Source organism: Leptopilina boulardi, unplaced genomic scaffold (assembly GCF_019393585.1).
Source record: "Leptopilina boulardi isolate dan_hultmark-lab unplaced genomic scaffold, ZJU_Lbou_2.1 LbouV2_310, whole genome shotgun sequence".
NCBI lineage: Eukaryota > Metazoa > Arthropoda > Insecta > Hymenoptera > Figitidae > Leptopilina > Leptopilina boulardi.
This window is the reverse complement of record NW_026137875.1, coordinates 739,419-760,242: the sequence shown is the minus strand read 5'-3', so window position 1 is coordinate 760,242 and position 20,824 is coordinate 739,419. Positions and strand designations below refer to the sequence as shown.

At 25.9% G+C, this 20,824-nt stretch overlaps 1 protein-coding gene across 1 annotated transcript; it reads left to right on the top strand.

Moving 5' to 3' along the window:
• Positions 1 to 645: 645 nt before the first annotated feature.
• LOC127283716 (RNA-binding protein 5-like) lies at positions 646 to 19,530 on the top strand. Its single transcript, XM_051308747.1, has 8 exons — positions 646 to 917; positions 6,463 to 7,090; positions 7,201 to 7,270; positions 7,913 to 7,986; positions 11,381 to 11,494; positions 12,755 to 13,496; positions 15,515 to 15,678; positions 17,809 to 19,530. The coding sequence occupies exons 2-8, from the start codon at positions 6,491 to 6,493 to the stop codon at positions 18,778 to 18,780; spliced, it is 2,736 nt and encodes a 911-aa protein (XP_051164704.1). The 5' UTR covers positions 646 to 917; positions 6,463 to 6,490; the 3' UTR covers positions 18,781 to 19,530.
• The last annotated feature ends 1,294 nt before the right edge of the window (positions 19,531 to 20,824 follow it).

Here is a 20,824-nt window from a genome sequence, read left to right as displayed (position 1 = left end):
ATATCCTGTGAAAGATAAATTTTCCTATTTACCCAGGAAATTGTTTATGTCCAATTAGATGGAAATCTGTCTAAACCAATAGAACTCATCCTGTCATTTTTCCCTCGTTTGATTTTTTTTCCCCACTTTTTTTATGATTTGTTTGGCAATCCGCCATGCACACTCGCCCACACATAAAATATTTCATAAAATTAAAATTCTATTAAAATATTTGTTAAATAATATAATAATTATATAGAATATTAATAAGAACAATAGTTAGACAAAATTATATCATAACTATTGCCATATGTATAATATTTAATGAAGTAAATATAATACTGAAAAGCAGTATAGACATTTCCTTGTGATATGGAATTTTAGTATTTTCGTGCATATACAGTTGCCCTCAATCAGGCGCATTTTGTAATCCAAGTAGTTTAACTAATAAAGAAAACTATATAAATACACTAATCATATAATATACAATAAAAAAATTATTAATTACTTTAAAAAAAAATTTTTTCTAAAATAATGTTTTATTTTATGAAAATATTTTCATATTTTCATTAAATATTTTCGTTTTTATGTTTAAATTGTCCGCCTTTAAGAAATAAGTGTTGGTAACACTGTTTTACTCCCCACTCCTTAAATCCCGCCACGCCAAAGCAGAACGCGGTCAAAGCGCCATTTTGCATTTGCAGAAGTGTGTAATTTTACAGGAGTATAGGAAAACCTAATTTATGTCAGTGATTATTTCAATAATTTTCTTTCAGTTTCATGTAAAAGTGAATCAATTAATGGTGTTATAATAATCAATTGTTATTCATTGGTGAAGTTTATTTTATTCGCGGTGATAACGTAGTAAAGTCGGAATAAGAAAAAAAAAAAAAATTGTGAATAGTCGGAGAAGACGCCTGGTGCCATTGTGCCCTGAGGTAACAGATTTTCTTTTAAAAAGAAATATTATTTTATTATTTCCTATTATTATGCTTAATAATATTTCATTGATTAAAACTATTTGCATTTAATTGTGTAGTGAAAATTTAAATTTGTGATCATTTCATCTAGTGAATGTCATTGGCTTCGGAAAAGTCGACATTTTTTTTTTACGTTACTGCTTCGCTAATGTGATCCGTGTGTCGAAAATGTGGCTTCGTATATAGGATCAATAAATTGGTCTTGCTGATTGTTCGTGGTTACACGCGCTAGAAATTTCTCGTTGTCAGCTTTTTTTTTATAATTGCTAAATTATTAATTTTTTTTTTTCTTAAGAAATGACGTTTTAGAAAATGTTAATTTTTTATAATGTTTTTTTCTTTATTTAAACAAACGTTTATGTATTTTTTTTTTGCAATGTATTACGAATACAATGTAACATTTAATTTTTATAACTTTGACTATAAATACAAATGTTGTAGTCAATAATTATAAGTTAGTTGTTAGTCAGCTAAAAATGACATCAGTTTTTTTATGATTTCGTTTTATGATAGAAAAAAAAACTTGACTAGTTTCAGATTACAAGGTTGAATGACATTTTTTTTAACGACAATAATTATATTCTGTGATTATCTGTTTTTTATCATTTTCCTATTTTTTTTTACTTTTTAACAAAAATTTAAATTGAAATATAACGATAAGATACAAGGATTATAATTTGGCCCCTTTTAGACTTTTTTTCGAAAAACATATTATCTAAAATATTTATAATCTTGATTTTTCTCTTTTTTCCAATTAATGTTAATCAAAAAACAAATTTTTTGTCATCCAGACAAATGTTTAATTAAATGAACCACACATTTAGTCCATTCAATTAAATGTTTAGTTTATTTCATCAAATTTTTTCTATACTCAACAGATTTATTGAAATAAAGCAAAATATTATTTAAATTTAATTTTTTTTAAAGAGCTAAAAAAGATATATAAAAAAAAAATAAAATTCAAGTTACTTTTTTTTTCTATTTTAAATTTTGCATTAAAAAATGAGCTAATGCAAATTCCAACTATTTAAAACATTTTCTTGAAAATAAAAAAAAATATTGTTTTTTTAAAATTAAAATTTACTTAATTGTCTATGAAGATGAACATTTAAATTATAATTAATTAAAATATTAAAGTTTGAAATATGGGCAACATAACCTCTAAAGAAATATTATTCTCGTTATAATGGACACTTTTGATATTTTTTATATTATACTATTTTTATTATTTTTTATATTATTATTATTATTTCTTTATATTTACTGTTTATTATTATTACTATTTATTTTTTTAAAAAAAAAAAAAAAATTTTTGTAACAATTTGTGCTGCAAAAATTTGTTTAAATAAATAATAAGTAGGACTCAAATTAAAAAAAAATAATTGAAAAAAACATCTATATAAAAATAAATAATATGTGCAAGACCATAACAAAAAGAAATTCTTACAAATTTCAAAATTTTTAATAATAAATTATTCAAAGTAATTTAAATTTAAATTCTAAAAAACGATTTTTTAACTCAGAAATATTAAAAAATTATGATTTTTCAAAATTGATGAAAAAATCGTGAAAATGGCTATTACCTATATTAAATGAAAATTTGATTAAATAAAAATTTTGACAAATAAACATTCAATTTAGAACCTTTTTAAATTTAATTATTTTTAACATTTTCCATCTAAAACTTTCTCAAATTTAATAATTTCAATTATAATTCTTCCAAAATTCAATTATTTTTAATGATTTTTATAATATTATTCCAAAAACTCCAATTATCGGAAAGCATTTTTCAATTAAAAACATTTGAAATTGAATATTTATCTCTAATTTCTAATAAATTCTTCATCACCAAAAATTTAAATTAAAAATCACTTGAAGTTTAATTAATTTTAAAAAATGTGTATTTGGGTGATTCTCTCAAAAAGGACAAATTACGCTTTTAAGATATTTTGTTAAAAAATATGAAAATTAATTGAAATTATTTAAAATTCTGTCAGCCGTACGTTAGGATTTAACAATTTTCAATCGGACCACTAAAGAAAATTTAAAAAAAAGGTAAAATAACTGAAATATTGAATAAAAACTGATATTACGGAATGGAGTTACGGAATGGAGTTTTAACACTAGTTTTCATTCAATTATTCAGTTGTTTGCCATTTTTTTGAAATTTTCTTTAGTGATCCCATAAAAATTTGTTGAATTTTATCGTATGGCTAGGAGAATGTTTATTAATTGAAATTAATGTTATTATTTTTTAACAAAAACCTCGTCCAAAAATTGTGCACAAATAATTTGTTCTTTTTGAGAGAATCACCCACTTATATTATGTATATATATTATATGTATATTTAAATGTGTATATTTTAAAAATTCAATTATTTCAAAAAGTTACAAATATAAATTCTAAAATTGAATTGTTGTCAGAATTTTTTTTTTTTTAGAAATTTGTTGGAACGCATGAATATTCCCCAAAATTAGACTTGCCGGAATTTTTGTGGTGTCGAATTAAAAATTATGAAATGAACTATGAGTAGGTTAACCGATTGTAATGAAACTTTGGAATTTTGTTATATATAGTAAGACTAATCTTTAACGTAAATTTCAGCTTAAAATATTTGTTAGTTTACGAGATTTGCAATAATAACAAAAAATTTTAAACTGCTATATCTTCCGTTCTAATAATCGGATTGAGGTCTATTTTTTTTTTAAATATCAAGGAAAATGAGAGGAATAAATCTCTTTCAGAACAATTTTTTATAATTTTACAACTAAAAAAATTATTAAATAATAATTGAATAAATTTTAAGCGACAATCTAAAATTCAATCACTTAAACGCTAAAATGATCTTACTAGTGTTTTCTTAAATGTTCCAAAGGAATCCAATTGTAAATACAAGTTTAACTTATTTAATTTTAATAATTTACGAGTATAAACAATTGCGATTTCTGCTAGTTGACGTGCAGACGACATTGCGCAGGCAGCATTCTCACGTAGCCAATTTAGTCCACGAATCAGGTCAGCTGGGTACAGGAAAATGCTGCGTGCGCAATGTCGTCTGCACGTCAACTATAGCATAAATCGCAATTGTTTATACTCGTAAATTATTAAAATTAAATAAGTTAAACTTGCATTTACAATTGGATTCCTTTGGAACATTTAAGAAAACACTGGTAAGATCATTTTAGCGTTTAAGTGATTGAATTTTAGATTGTCGCTTGGAGGCGCATGATTTTTCCCAAAAATTAAAAAGGTCGAAAATTTAATTGATCGAATTACATTAAGTCGATATTTTATTTGAACGAAATTCTAAATGATCGATATTTAAAATGGTCAACATTTTATTTGGTCGATATTTTATTTATTCTAAATTCTAAATGATCGATATTTAAAGTGGCCGATATTTTATTAAGTCAATATTTTATTTTATCGAAATTGAAAATGATAGACATTTATGAAGGTCGACATTTTATTCAGTCGATTTTTTATTCGATCGAAATTCTAAATAACCGACATTTATGAAGGTCGATATTTTATTTGATCGAAAATCTAAATGGTCGATATTTAAAGTGGTCGACATTTTATTTAGAGGATATTTTATTTTGTCGAAATTCTAAATGATCGACATTTAAAGTGGACGAAATTTTATTAGTTCGATATTTTGTTTGGTCGATATTTTAAATGAACGACATTTAAAGTGGTCGATATTTTATTTGTTCGATATTCTAAATGATAGAAATTTAGAAGCATCGAATTTTAAATCCATCGAAATTTAATTTGGTCGATATTTTAAAAGCTCGACACTTTTTTAGCTATACGAGTTTCCTTTCTATGTAGTTTGTCGGTAAAGTACATTAAAAATTTCGCGGGAAATTTGAAATTATTGATGTAAATAATAATAATAACAACATAGAGAAGAAACTCGTATAGCTAAAAAAAATGTCGAGCTTTTAAAATATCGACCAAATTAAATTTCGATGGATATAAAATTCGATGCTTCTAAATTTCTATTATTTAGAATATCGAACAAATAAAATATCGACCACTTTAAATGTGGATCATTTAGAATATCGACCAAACAAAATATCGAACTAATAAAATTTCGACCACTTTAAATGTCGATCATTTAGAATTTCGACCAAATAAAATATCGTCTAAATAAAATGTCGACCACTTTAAATATCGAGCATTTAGATTTTCAATCAAATAAAATATCGACTATATTAACTATCGACCATTTAAAATTTCGACCAAATAAAATATCGACTAAATAAATTGTTGACCACTTTATATATTGATCATTTAGAATTTCGAATAAACAAAATATCTACCAAATAAAATGTCGACCACTTTAAATATCGATCATTTAGAATTTTGGTCAAATGAAATATCGTCTAAATAAAATGTCGACTTTCATAACTGTCGTTCTTTTAGAATTTCGACCAAATAAAATATCGACTTTAAGTAATTCGATCAATTAAAATTTAGAACTTTTTAATTTTTGGAAAAAATCATGCGCCTCGTCACTTGAAATTTATTCAATTATTATTTAATAATTTTTTTAGTTGTAAAATTATAAAAAATTGTTCTAAAAGAGATTCCTCTCATTTTCCTTGACATTTTAAAAAAAAGTAGACCTCAATCCGATTATTAGAACGGAAGATATAGCAGTTTAAAATTATTTGTTATTATTGCAAATCTCGTAAACTAACAAATATTTTAAGCTGCAAATTACGTTAAAGATTAGTCTTACTATATATAACAAAATTCCAAAGTTTCATTGCAATCGGTTAACCTACTCCGAAAAAGTCAAAATCTCAACTGGAATCGCACTTATGGTAAATGAGTAGAACAGCGAGATTACTTGTACCAAAGAAAATCATTTCTCCAAAATTTTAACCTAAAATCATTTTTTATTTCAGAGTAAGTTTCAAACAACAAAAAAACGTCCTTTGCCCACATACCCTTAAATATACACCATTCTTTTCAGTTTTTTTTACTACTTTTACTATGTCCGATAAGAAGTTTTTGAAGTCATATTATTTTTGTACTGTTATTAAAAATATTACCTTTTTTAAAAATGGCATATGCTAGTATTACTGCAGGTTTGCATGAATTACTGCACATTGTGTGCACCAATTACTGCAGCGCTAAAATCGTTGATTTAGAGGTTAGGTTGACTGGATAAACCACAGTATTAGCGGCATGAGAAGAATATACGCAAGCTCTATTTACTGTGATAGATTCAATTGACACTTGAATAACTAATTTGACAATAGTCGAAATATGCATCTTTAGTGGATATAATATGAAATATTATATTTGGAATAATTTTTAAAGTCATTTTGAAATAGTTTTATGTTCTCAATTAGTAAATTTTACTAATTTTTTTAGAAATCGCAGTAATTGAGGCATCAGCAGTAATTGATACATTAACCCTATTGTAAAAAAAGATTAAAAATGATACAAATTATTAATTTGTATTTCTTTTTTTTTTTTTGACAGGTTTCGTGACATATGATTATAAAGCAACATGTACGGGAACAATATTGATCCCTGGGAACCAGGTTACGGTCCAGAGAGAAGAACTCATAATTCATCAGATTATAATGATTATCGCAATAATGATTATGGAAATAATCGTTCGCCCGATTATATAGAGCATCGTGACATTGATCACAGAGATCGCGATCATCGTAATAATAGTCCAGATTATAGGAGTCATCGTAGTCGCGATAGAGACCGTGAACGTGAACGTTCACGTGATCGACGCGACAGAAGTCGAGAGGATCGTGATCGTAGCTATAGAGACAGAGATGATAGATATACACGGCAAAGGGAACGCGATTCAATTGAAAGGGAACGTGATCGCGATCGTGACAGGGATCGTGATCGTGAACGTTCACGTAGAGACAGAGAACGCGATAGAGAAAGAGATCGAAGGGGTAAAAGAGATGATCGAGATCGTGATCGAGGCGGTGGTGATGATGAGCATGGTCGTGAAAATAATACTGACTATGAGCATGATCATCGTGCCTATGGATCATCATTGGAGGGTGTTCACTACAAATCACAATCGCCTAATAACACCATTATGATTCGTGGTCTCGCTCAACATATTACTGAAAATGACGTAGGTTGTTCAGCATAATGGCCCCAATAATTGTTTATTTGAGGCCAGGCGTGAGTTTGCTTTATGGAAAGTCTTTGTATTATTATTATACTTGAATGTGTGTATCACAGGTGCGGCAAGACATCCTCAATTGTGGTCTCATGCCCAAGGACATCAGGCTAATCAGGAAAAAGGACACAGGTAATTATCTCCAATTTATAAAATTATCAATATCTCTCCAATAGAAAAATTGTTCTTTTTTTCATCGGCATCATTTTTACCGTTTATTATTTCTCTTTTAAGTATTTTCATTTTGCTCGAGATAAATTTGAAAAAGAAAAATAATAACTGATCCTGTACTTTTATAAACATACGTATCGTAAAACATACGTTGTTTTTCAGGTAAGTTTTACAGTACAGGGTAAGTTTATCAATTTGTATTCCATGAGAATTTTTTATTAGTATTTTGTTAGTATATATTGTAACTATTAAGAGATTAAAGTCAAAAAGAACATTAAGGGAATACAAATTGTTTTTAAATTTCAATTCGGGAATAGAGTTGCCAATGGATAAAATAATAAATAAAAGTTAGTTTTTGAAACGAATGTGAATTAAAATGAAAAAGTACAATCGAAAAGTTTTTTCTAAAACGTGGATAGTAGTTTAGTTACTGCAAAGCAAATAGGATTAACGGGAAAGAAAAAACAAGTGCCGAAAAGAAGGAACGCTTCGTTCGAAACTGAATCTGTCAATGGTTGGTGCTGTGATTGCCTGCCCTCTAAGAGTCTACCCAGGCAAAAAACGTGGATTAACTTTGGATATGTGTGTATTTGCTCTGTATAGGTGCTTCGCGAGGTTTCGCTTTCGTCGAGTTTAACGCGACTCAGGAGGCCGCACGTTGGATGGAGATGAAACAGGTAGAAAGAAGTTCAATCCAGATACCCAACCGATGCGTTGCACGCGTGCCAACAACGCCCCGTGGCGGCATGGGCACGGTAACGCAGCCCACTGGCCCTTCACAATGGCCATGGCTGTTCACCTAATTAAAAGGCTACTTCAATATATATCATTCCTATAATTATTCATTAATATATATATATATATATTCAAATCCCCGCACACATTTTTCAATATATTTTTTTTAATTTTTTAACTCAATTTCTTTATTTTTAAGGGGTCTACCCACTTTAGACGCGCTAAAATGAAGGCTGTTTTCAAGAATTTTTCTGATTGGTTTATGTTATAAATATTGACATATCTGTAAACTTGATGGTATCATTTTGGAATGCAACGTTTTGAAGTATGCGTTTTCCAAATTCTCGATATGAGTTTCAATCAATGCAACTAAACTATACTTTTATAAACAGGTTGAGAACCTTTTTGTGATAACTGAGCACTCATATCGAGAATTTGGAAAACGCATACACTTTCTGAAAATTATTGTTGGACATAATTTCAATCCTACCCAACTCTGCTTTGGACAAAAATATTTTGGGCATTTGTTTCCCAACCCTGTTTGTTTACAAATGTTATATATGTCGATTATGATATTGTGTAATAGGAAATTATTAATTGCAATAATTGACAACGCATTAGAAATATTTATCAAGCGTGCATTTCTTAAATTTTGTTCATTTATAATAAATAAATTATTGATAATTATTTGAACCATAAAAATAATTAAAAATTTTCAAGTGTTGTGATTGTGAACTTAACTTAAATCTTATGTGATAAATATAAATAAAGGTTAGTTTATTTCGTTTTATTTCGAAATAAATTTTTTCTTATTTAACTGCTCGCAATTTCTAAGTTTTCGCTTCTCTCTTTCTTAAAATTCATAATAAAAGTTTTTTTAATACCTTAATATTCAGTGCAGTTAATAAATTAATTAATAAACTTGTCAATAAGAGCATGCCAGCCATGACAGTTATACTTTGATACCAATTCAGGTATCAAAAAATGATCTCATATTCTGGATCATTTCTTGAAAATGATTGATGAATTTGATACCTTATATCGATTCAAAACGTTACATGAGTTGATCTTAATTCTTGTATCAATTTGATACACACAAGAAAACTGTGTATAAGTTGTTAGACTAAAGAAATACACTCTCGAAATACATGAAAAAATATTTGTTATTTGTTTTTGTAAATTTTATATGCATGAAAATGGTAGTTAAAAAAAAAACCTTCCAAAAAACATGGTTCCACGCTCTTCATGAAATCTCTGACATGGATTGTCCGAAACCAAAAAATCAAAATGTTTTAGATTCAGTGTGGTAATAGCTATTGCGCATATTAAGGGATTTTTTATTTTTGCAAAATTGACAAAATGGCGGACATTTTTGGAAAAAAACTAACACACGGTTTTCTTTAATTTTTCGTAAAATGTCCGCCATTTTGTCAATTTTGCAAAAATACAAAATCCCTTAATATGCGCAATAGCTATTACCACATTGAATCTAAAACATTTTGATTTTTTGGTTTCGGACAATCCATGTCAGAGATTTCATGAAGAGCGTGGAACCATCTTTTTGGAGGGATTTTTTTTTCAACTACCATTTTTATGCATATAAAATTTACAAAAACAAATAACAAACATTTTTTCATGTATTTCGGGAGTGTATTTCTTTAGTCTAACAACTTATATGTATAATATAAACCAATCAGAAAAATTCTTGAAAACAGACTTCATTTTAGTGCGTCTAAAGTGGGTAGACCCCTTAAATCTCCTATTTAATTAGAAAATTTTTTTTTTTTTTTGCTATTTTTATTGCAAACATACATTTTTTTTTTTTTTTTTTTTTTGAAAAAAAAGTCAAATTACCCTGATAGGCTGGTTCAATTGTACAAAATTCATTAAATTTAATTTTCCTAATTGAAAAACGAAAGAGTGAATTATATTTTATTTTACTATAAAAATTTGAGGATGGCCGCTAGAGAAAATTTTAGGATTGCATTATCACATTTAAAGAATTCTATTTCATGTAATTATTTATAATTGTTATTTGATAGAATTTATAAAAATGCTGAATTTTCATTTGACCGAAATTAAAAATGTCCGAACAAAAGTATAACCTAGAAAAATATTTAAACACGAAATTAATAATTGACCAATTACAATTTTCTAGATAATTTTTGATTGGACAATTTTTAAAATTGCGCCAAAATCTTTTTTTTAGGTTATGTTTTTTGTATGAATATATATTTTCAATGAAGTTTGGTCGTTTTAAAAATTATATCAAATAAGAATTCGTGCAAATGAAAATTCAGTGAATTAGAAATTTTGACACTTAAAAATTCGTATCATTTTAAATTCTGTTGAATGAGAATTATGCTAAATTAAAATTCGATTAAATTAGAATTTTTTAAAATAAAAATTTGGATAAAAAGAAATTCAGTAAAATAAAAATTCTGCCAAATAAAAGTTTGGTATCTAAAAATTTTGTTAAGTAAAAATTCATTTAAAAGAAAAATTACTTATGTTAAAGGCCAATTCGAATCATGAAAATTCGTCTAAAAAATAATTATATGTAATAAAATTTCTTTAAATTCAACATTTTCACTAATTATTATTTTTATGAAATAATCATGCGCGCTTTGAATTTTATAAAAAAATCTTTAAAAATCAGGGAATTTTTATTGAAAGAAAACAAAAATAAATGAAAAAAATTAAAAAATTTGTTAGTCATGAAAAAGTCGGGGAATTTTGAAAATGAAATTCAACGGCCACCCTGAAAAATGTTATAAAAACATAACATGATTTTAACAATTGAATAAATAAATCTATTTATTTGTCAAAAATATTCCACTCGTTCGATTTGTTATATATTTTTCAAGAAAAAAAAAGATTGTAAAAATTATTGAATAATTATTAGAAAAATATTGAACCATCCTATTGTCATGCATTTTTCATTATACGCTTTAAAAAAAAAATTGCTCTACAACTTTTGTCATCAAATTTATATCGTATTTAGTTTGTAATAGTAAAAAATAATAAAACTTTGCGGGGATTGAATTTTTCTTTTTCTTGAGTTTGCATATGAAATTTTGATATAAAAAAAAAAAAAACATTTAAATAAAAATAGAAAAAGAATTCATAAATTTGTTTACATTCATAATTTATTGAAATTTCTATGGGGTTGTGGTTTTTCATTTACATTTGCTTTACTGTTCGTTTTGAGCAGAAAGCTAATGAAGTAGAAAAAAAAAAAACTATAAATTCCTCATCGAGATGCAAGAGTATGGGAAAAAAATTAGAAATTAAGAATGACACTGGACAGGATAACACTGAAATCATCTGTTTCAGGGAGTGCTGATGCTTCAAGATCAATATCGTGCACTCATGCAGTACAGTATACCAAAAGACGGTCATGTGGATAAGCCACCTACGAAGAATACGCAAGATTGGCATTGCGTTAAAGTAAGTTTCAGTTGGAAAATATTAAAATAAAATTTTAGGGAAACATTTAACATTTCATAGGGAAATGTTATGGAAATTTTTGATATAATATTTGAAAAATAATTAAATTTACAATGTAAAAACATTATTTTAAGCTCAGGAATGTTGAAAAATAATTTATTTTATATTTAAAGAAAAAAAATTAACATTCCTGAACTTATATTATTTTACAAAATACAAAATTACAAATTATCTTTTCTTTAAATAATTCAATGATTCAACCTTGGATTTATCAAAAAAAAAAAAAAAAATTTCGATTTAAAAATTATTTAGTACAAATTTCAATAAATCAAAATTTAAATTAGTTAAAGTATTTATTAATTAAAATTGCTTCAATTTTCAATAAATTTTAATTTCTATTGGTCAAAACAAATTTTTTAATTTTAATCAAATGCAAATTTAATCGATCGAAACTTAAAATAATTAACGAAATTTCAATTTATCCAAGTTTTACCTCGGTGAAGTTCACAATGTTTATGAACAACGATTGAAAAAAAAAATATATATATATATTTCATCCGGAAAATAATAAATTTTTTTGCCTTCAAATTTATTTCATTTAAAAATTGTTGATCGAGAAATGTTATAAAAATTTGTTTAGACAAAAAATTATTATAATTTGCATAGAAAAATATTTTCTCTTCTAAATCGTTAATCATACACGTTGTAAACTTCACTGACGTCAAATTTTTAATTAATTTCAGTTTTAAACTATATGAATTTTAATTTATTCAAATTTTATTTGATTTAATTTTCAAAATATTCGAATTACAATTTGTTCAAATTTTAAATAATTTGTTTCAATTTTTCAAATCATCCGAATTAATCGATTTAAATTTCAAATTTCTATTTATCAAAAATTTAATTTAACTAAATTAGTTTTTTTTTGTGCGTTAATTCGGTTTTTCTTTCTTTTCTTGCCCGTTTATTAAAATAAATAAATAAAAAATCAGAAAGTACATATAAAAATTTTGAATAAAGTAATTTTTTTTATTTCTAACAATAATTAGAGGGAAATATTGTTGTTTTTTTTTTTTGAACATAAAGGTGAATATTTGAAAATTTAGTCCATCAAAAAGAGTAGAAAGAAATTAGGAAATTAGAAATTTTAACTGATAATGGGATTTAACGCAAACAAAAATTTAATAAAAATTTATTTCAAATAATTTTAGAAGATTTCACTTTTTGGAAAAAATGATTAATATTAATATTAATTTACAGTGTGGAGCTCACAATTTTAAACGTCGAGAGACATGCTTCAAGTGTTCGGCATCGCGAGCCGAAAGTGAAGAAGGCGGCGAAGGAAGCGATGAAATAAGTTCTCATCCAACAAATACTGTTCTCCTTCGTGGTCTAGACGTCCTGACGACCGAAGATTCAGTTCTTCAAGCAATGACAAATCTTTCATCAATGCCAATACGTAGTATTCGTATTGGAAGAGATACACTCACAAATACATCGCGAGGTGTTTGTTATTTGGAAATGGCGAATGTTGTGGATGCAATGTATCTTCATACGGCACTAACAAAACAGGGATTGGTCGTCGACGGAAGGAATGTTGAAATTACTTATTGTAAACTTCATCAGGTGAATAGTGCGAGTCTTTGGAAACCAAGTGATACACAAAATCAGAGTTATACATTGGACGATGTGGCTAAACTTGCTGAGTATAGTGCAAATTTATATGCAAAAACACCAGCGCAAAAGGCACATTTTCTTCAATATTACACGCAATATTATCAAAATCAAATAACACAGGGCAGTGCGATTACATTACCTTCAATGAGTCAAACTGATCGTGTTAATGCTGCGGCGGCTGTTGCACAATCGGCAATTCAACAGCTTCAAGCATCGAGAAAATTGGGCGATTCCGATGAGATGAAGAGTAGATCGTCAACCGCCGCTGCCTCTAGTAGTAGTTCAACATCTGGAAGAGTTCCTTCTACAGATGGCAAAACTTATTGTGAGTATTGTATAACAATATCAAATTAATATTATATGAAAAAAAATTTTTTGAAAATTAATTGTTTTTTGAAATAATTAATCAATTATTAATTTGTCGCTTGGCACAATAAAAAAAAAGAGGTAAAAATTTATCAATCAATTCAAGTCAAAAAATAAATACTACTATTCTTAACGTTTCAACAGCACTGCTGTCCTTTTTAAAAACTCAAAATTTATTATTAAAATAATGACAAAAAAAAAATTTGTTTAAGAATTTAGGCCACGGATTATACGATTTTTTTTCGATAATATGACTTTTTTCCACTATTTTTGACATTTTTTTTTTTTTACAAAATTTTTTAGACTAAAAATCACTGGCCTGTAAATTCAATATAGTAAATACTAGAAACTCATTTTTCTGTCAGGTATTTTCATATATTCTTTATAAAAATAAATACTTGCAGAAAACTGAAATTCAAAAGTTTTTTTTTTTTTTTTTGGTTCAGGGGCCAACGATTTTAAGTTTGAAAAAGTTATAATCAGTTCTTTGATCGGGACCCTCAATTACCAAAAATTTCAATTTAAAACCTTTTCAAATTTAATTATTTTTAAAATTTTCCATCTAAAACTTTTTGAAATTTATTAATTGTAATTCTAACTCTTACGAAATTCAATTATTTTTTCATCGATTTTTATAATATTATTTGAAAATTCAATTATCTGAAAGAATTTTTCAATTAAAAGATTTTAAATTCAATTTTTTTTTTCAATTTTTAATAAATTTTTCAGCAACAGAAATCACCAAAAACTTTCAATTCAAAATCACTTGAATTCAATTATTTTCAAAAAATATCAACTTTAAATCTTCCAAAATTTAATGATTTTAAATGATTTTTATAATATTCTTCAAAAATTCAATTATTTAAAAGCATTTTTCAATTACAACTTTTGAAATTCAATTTTTGTTTGTAATTTCTTATAAATTCTTCATCAACAAAAATTGCAATTAAAAATCTCTTGAAGTTGAATTTTGTAATTTCAAAAATTTAAATTGTAAATTTTTTTTGGAAATTCAATTACTTTTAAAAAATGTTATCTGAAATTAAAGTATTTTCAATTAGTGTAAAATTAAATTATTGTCCGAAATTTCACAAAATCATTTGAAATTTAGTTATTTTTCTACAAATTTCAACTATATAACTCTTCCAAAGTTCAATTATTTTTTAATAATATTAATATTTCTTTAAAAATTCAATTATTTAAAGAAGTTCCAAATAAAAACTCTAAAATTGAATTGTTGTGAGAATTTTTTTTTTTTTAAATTTCTAGTTATAGAATTATTCTTATTAAGAAATTAATAAAATGGATTTAATATCTAATAACATTAATTATTTAAAGTAAAATACTTATTAACTAATTAAATTTAATTAAAATAATGTCCTGTAAATTACAAATGTGAAATTTACTAAAAAAAGAATGTGTTACATACTTACAATCGGATTCTTAATATAGATTTATCATAAAAAATTTACCATTAATTCTAATTTTTTTAGAACCCTTAAATGTTTTACATTTCTGTTTTTTTTCAATTTTTTCGACTTTATATTTTCTTAAATTTTCGTTTTTTAAAACATTTTTTAAAAATATTTATTCTAATTTTTTTTTAATTTTAAAATAAAATAAAATTGTTTTTACTTTTATATCTATTTATTCATCTTAAATATTTATTGAGATAAACAAAGAAACAAAGCTTATTTTATTGTAAATAAAAAATATTTTCATAATTTCTTCAACGAAAGTGGATATTGAAAAAAATTATTTTGGATTATGAAAAGTTTTGAATTTTTTTTTTTTTTTTCAATAACTACTGGACACCCTGAAATAATAAGTTTTGAGTACACATGTACCTAGAGAGTGAAATTTTTATCTCTATATTACAATTATTGTTGAGTACAATGTGGTAATAAATTTATCTTCTTTTTTTTATCTCATCAAATTTTTGTAACAGTTTGGAATAATGGAAGACTTTTTTTCTAGCTGTTCCCGATATCAGTACGTATCACTATGATGAATCTTCAGGATATTACTATGATCCAAGTACAGGATTGTATTACGATCCTAATTCACAATATTACTACAATAGTCATACACAACAGTTTCTTTATTGGGACGCTGATTCGATGCAATATCTACCAGCTAAGGTAAAATTTGATTTTTTTATTTCCACTAATTTTTAAAATTTTAATTTGACATTTTGTTCCAAAAAAAGTTGACATTTATATTTTTGGATCATTCCATTTTATTTCACCTATAGTCGTTGCGGCCTACTTTTAGAAAAATTTGGTATTTTGTATTAATGACTTTTAATATCCGTACAATTCATTTTTGACGGAAATTTTTTTTTATTTACGTTGAAATTTAGTTTTTAAATTGAGTTGAACGGAAAATAGGTTAGTTTGACAGCTTTGGAAATTTTATAAAAAAGAACAGAAATAATTCAGTTAGTAAATTTTTTTTCATTCATATTTGTTTGAAATAGTCTAATTTACCAATGTTAATTCATAATTGTGTGAAAAAGGCCAAAATACTACGTGAAAATTAATATTCAAACTTACCTGTAATTCCCTGAGTTCATTAACCATAATATTATGGTAAAAATTTTATTCCCTTTAAAAATATTAAATATCAAAAGTAGGAGGTTCACAATGTGATTTTGTAACCTTAAATTTTCAATTTTTTTATAAACGCTATTATTAAAAAACTATTAAAAATTTGATGTTGGAACTTACCAAAAACATAAATCACTTTATTCTGCACAGAGGAACGAAAGAATTATTGCAAAAATTTATTATTTTTGGATGATATACGATTTTAAAAAAAATTTTATTTAAATATTCTCAAGATTTTTATTTACTTATAACTTTTTTGTCGGTGCTCCGAAAAAATTGAGGTTTCGCACAAAGATTTTTTATAATATTCTTTACCTTCTATTAAAATCTTACGAAGGTGTTTTGCTTCGTTTTGGAGATATTAATTTTCAAAATTTTTTATTTAAAAAGGTTAATTAAAAGACTTGAAGTTAACTGACCAATTTCAAATCGCTACATTTTAATATATTTTTATAAAAAATGGAGCAGTTTGAATTTGGTTATTTAACTTCAAGTCTTTTAATTAACCTTTTTAAATAAAAAATTTTGAAAATTAATATCTCCAAAACGAAGCAAAACACCTTGGTAAGATTTTAATAAAAGGTAAAGAATATTATTAAAAATCTATGTGCAAAACCTCAATTTTTTCGGAGCACCGACAAAAAAGTTATAAGTAAATAAAAATCTTGAGAATATTTAAATAAAATTCTTTTTAAAATCGTATATCATTCAAAAATAATAAATTTTTGCAATAATTCTTTCATTCCTCTGTGCAGAATAAAGTGATTTATGTTTTTGGTGAGTTCCAACATCTAATTTTTAATAGTTTTTTAATAATAGCGTTTTTAAAAAAATTGAAAAATTTAAGGTTACAAAATCACATTGTGAACCTCCTACTTTTGATATTTAATATTTTTAAAGGGAATAAAATTTTTACCATAATATTATGATTAATGAACTCAGGGAATCATCGAGTTTCACATATATTAAAACTAGATTTTTTTAAAATTTGGTCGCAACCACTATTAGACGAAAGTCAGTGGACTGACCCATTTATAAACTTTCTGGGAAAATATAAATAAAAAGTGACAAATTTTGACATTTTACAGGTAAGTTTGGATATTAATTTTCACATAGTATTTTGGCCTTTTTTTTTTACAAAATTATCAATTAACATTGGTAAATTAGACTATTTTCAACAAATATCAACGAAATAAAATTTACTAACTAAATTATTTTCGTTCTTTTTTATAAAATTTCCAAAGTTGTCAAACTAACCTATTTTCCGTGCAACTCAATTTAAAAACTAAATTTCAACGCTAATAAAAGAAAATTTCATAAAATAATTGTCAAAAATGAATTGTACGGATATTAAAAGTCATTAATACAAATTACCAAATTTTTCTAAAAATAGGCCGCAACGACTATAGGTGAAAATAAAATGGAATGACCCATTTATTATTTTATGTTACTTCTAAAGAAATAACTTACAGTTCCTCCAATAAGAAAGAATGTTAAATTAGCAATTTTGTAACTTCTAAATTATTTAGTGAAAAATTCTGAAATTTTGCATTCTTGTTATATACTAAAATTATAACAGTTCTTAAATTTTCAAAAATTTTTAACATTTTTTATTGTGTGACCGATTCCTCCTTAATGGAATAAAATTTCATAAATTTACAGACATCACCTACTCAAATTGGACCAGCTGTAACTCCATCGACTGTTGTCATTGGAGCAGAGCCAACAACAAATTTAAATGCATCACAAGATGCACTAAAAGATGATGAGAGTAAAAAAAAGGAAACTAAGCAAGATAAAGTGAAAGTAGCAAAGAAAATAGCAAAGGACATGGAACGTTGGGCGAAAACATTGAATCAAAAGAAAGAAAATGCAAAAAGTAATTGGAGTTCAGAGTATGTTGGACCAGATGGTCAACAAGGTTCCGGTAGCGGTGCTGCTGACGCTGGTTATGCAATATTAGAAAAGAAAGCACTATCAACAGTTTATCTTGATGAAGAGGAGCAAGCAAAAAATAATGGACTTGTTGCCGCTTATGGTGGTGGTAGTGACACCGAAGAAGAAATAGAAGATGTTCAACAAGAAGATAAACAGCACACTGATTGGATTAAAATTGCATGCTTACTTTGTAAACGTCAATTTCCCAGTAAAGAAGGTTTGGTGCGACATCAACAATTATCAGATCTTCATAAACAAAATCTTGAGCAATGGTACAAGGTACGTGGTTTAGATCCAAATGATCCACAACAAAGAAATAATAAATATCGAGATCGCGCAAAAGAGAGAAGGGCAAAATATGGTGAACCTGAACCACCGCAACCAAATAAATTGAAGGAGAAATTTCTTAAAACAAGAGTAGAAGAGATTAGTGTTTCTTATGAGGAGCCAACGCGCGCTGGAATTGGCTCGGATAATGTTGGCAATAAATTATTGCAAAAAATGGGTTGGAGCGAGGGAATGGGATTGGGTAAAACAAATCAAGGGAGAACAAGTATTATTGAAACAGAACGTCGAGTACCTACTGCTGGATTGGGAGCAAAGAGTTCTTCCTACAATGCATTGCCTGGTGACACGTACAAGGATTGTGTTAAGAAAATGATGTACGCTCGTTATCAAGAATTATCTGATACGTAAAAAATTTTTTTTTTCTTTTTTCATTTTCAATTTTATATATGCGCATCTGATAAACAATTTGATATTTGTATCTATAGAGGAAGATTTTGAATTTTTCATTTTAGAAAAATGGCGTTGCTTCTTTTTTTTACACAAACTAATGTTTCTTTTTTAGTTTAGTAAGAATAGACGAGAGATATAAGTTTAAAAGAGAAAAATGCAAGGAATCATTTAATCGCTTCTAAAATTTTTATGTTATGAAATCATTTTAAGCAAGTATGTACAGTATTCGAAAAATCATCAGGTAAATTTAATTGTAAAGTAGGTACCTATGTTTACTATGATTTTTTTTTTTTGTAGAATAAGTTTAAAACTCGAAATAATGTGTTAGAAAAATAACTATGTACATAGATTTCCTTTTTTTTCTTCGGCGTATAATTTTCGATATAAATTTAAGAATCAAATTTTTGGATATATGTAATTTTTTTTCTCTTAATATCATTTAAGAATATTTTGTATAATTTGAAAAAATATGCGCAGATTTTCATATATATATATAAAGTGTTTTACATACCATTCTGATGCTGTATAATTTTTTTTTTTTTTGAGTATTTTTTTATTACGAATTTGCAAATTTATTATTTTCAGTTTGCATAAGTGTATGTTTCTACAGCCATACATAGTTGAAAAATGTGAATTAACTTTATTTTTAACTCAGTTTAATTTATGTAATTGAGTGATGAGAAACATTAAATAAAATGTTAAAGCCAATTTTTGTTGCATTTTTTTTTTATTTTCACCATTGAGTGGGAGAGGATTAAGGCCAGGTCCAAGTGAGGCAGCGCCATCTACATTGAAACTAAAATTTTGGAAAATTTTCAACAGCCTTTTCTTGAAAACAAGATGGTAAAATGCTTTTTCCTTTATGGATAATTGATTATTGGCAAGATATACACCAGCTAAAACTTTTTTTGAGTTAAAATAATAAAAAAAAATTTCATGTCAGGGTCAATCCATTATATTTCGAATGAAGTGGTCGCTGACTAATTTTTAAAAATTATAATACTTTGCAGGAATGATTTTGAAGTTATCAAGATCACGAAATGAAAAGAATTTTAATAAAATTTTAATTATTTATTGCAAAATATGACTTTAAAGTATATGAGGTGCTGAAAACTGTCAATTTTTTAGCCATTAGAAAATATGCAAAAATACGTAGAATTTACCATAAAAATAAAAAATTTTTTTTGTAATTTACTAAGAATGAATAAATTTATCATTATCAATTGATGTAATTATTTAAATATGTGAAATAATATATAAAATATGATTTTCAAGTTCGCCTGTCAAATAACCTAAATTTGCAAATTTCATCTATTAAATGTGAGAAAGAGAAGTCATTAAATTGAAAAAAACCTTACCAAATATAAAGTACCTGTGACTAACTTTTAGTTTTTCTTAGCACTTTTTTCCTTTTTTCTTCATAAATGTGAAATAAAAAGCAATAAAAATTGTCACTTTGCTTATTTTCACTATTTTCAAATGTAAATAACTTTCTTGGAGAAAACTGAAAAATTACAATACTTGGGCCATATCTAATTGATCACTAAATACACACACTGGAAAAAAATTCGCTTTGGTCCCGAAGATACTTTTTGAGATAATTAAGTTTAAACTTTTCACAATTTTTATCAGGTTAATACATGTAGTTTTTTAAGGACGAAGTTAGGTTTTATTGGTTAAATATTTTGAACTAACTTCAATTTTATAAAAATCACATGCATTAACCTTATAAAAATTGTGAAAAATTTAAACTTAATTATCTCAAAAAGTATCTTCGGGACCAAAGCGAATTTTTTTCCAGTGTGTGTATTTAGTGATCAATTAGATATTGCCCAAGTTTTGTAATTTTTCAGTTTTCTCCAAGAAAGTTATTTAAATTTGAAAATAGTGAAAATAAGCAAAATGCCAATTTTTATTGCTTTTTATTTCACATTTATGAAGAAAAAAGGAAAAAAGTGCTAAGAAAAACTAAAAGTTAGTCACAGGTACTTTATATTTGGTA

Excerpts from the sequence above, each read along its gene's own strand:
- LOC127283716 (XM_051308747.1), top strand. The coding sequence starts at position 6,491 with ATGTACGGGAACAATATTGATCCCTGGGAACCAGGTTACGGTCCAGAG. Across the intron at positions 11,495-12,754 it reads AAGATTGGCATTGCGTTAAA|TGTGGAGCTCACAATTTTAA; the intron begins GTAAGTTTCAGT and ends ATTAATTTACAG. Across the intron at positions 15,679-17,808 it reads TGCAATATCTACCAGCTAAG|ACATCACCTACTCAAATTGG; the intron begins GTAAAATTTGAT and ends ATAAATTTACAG.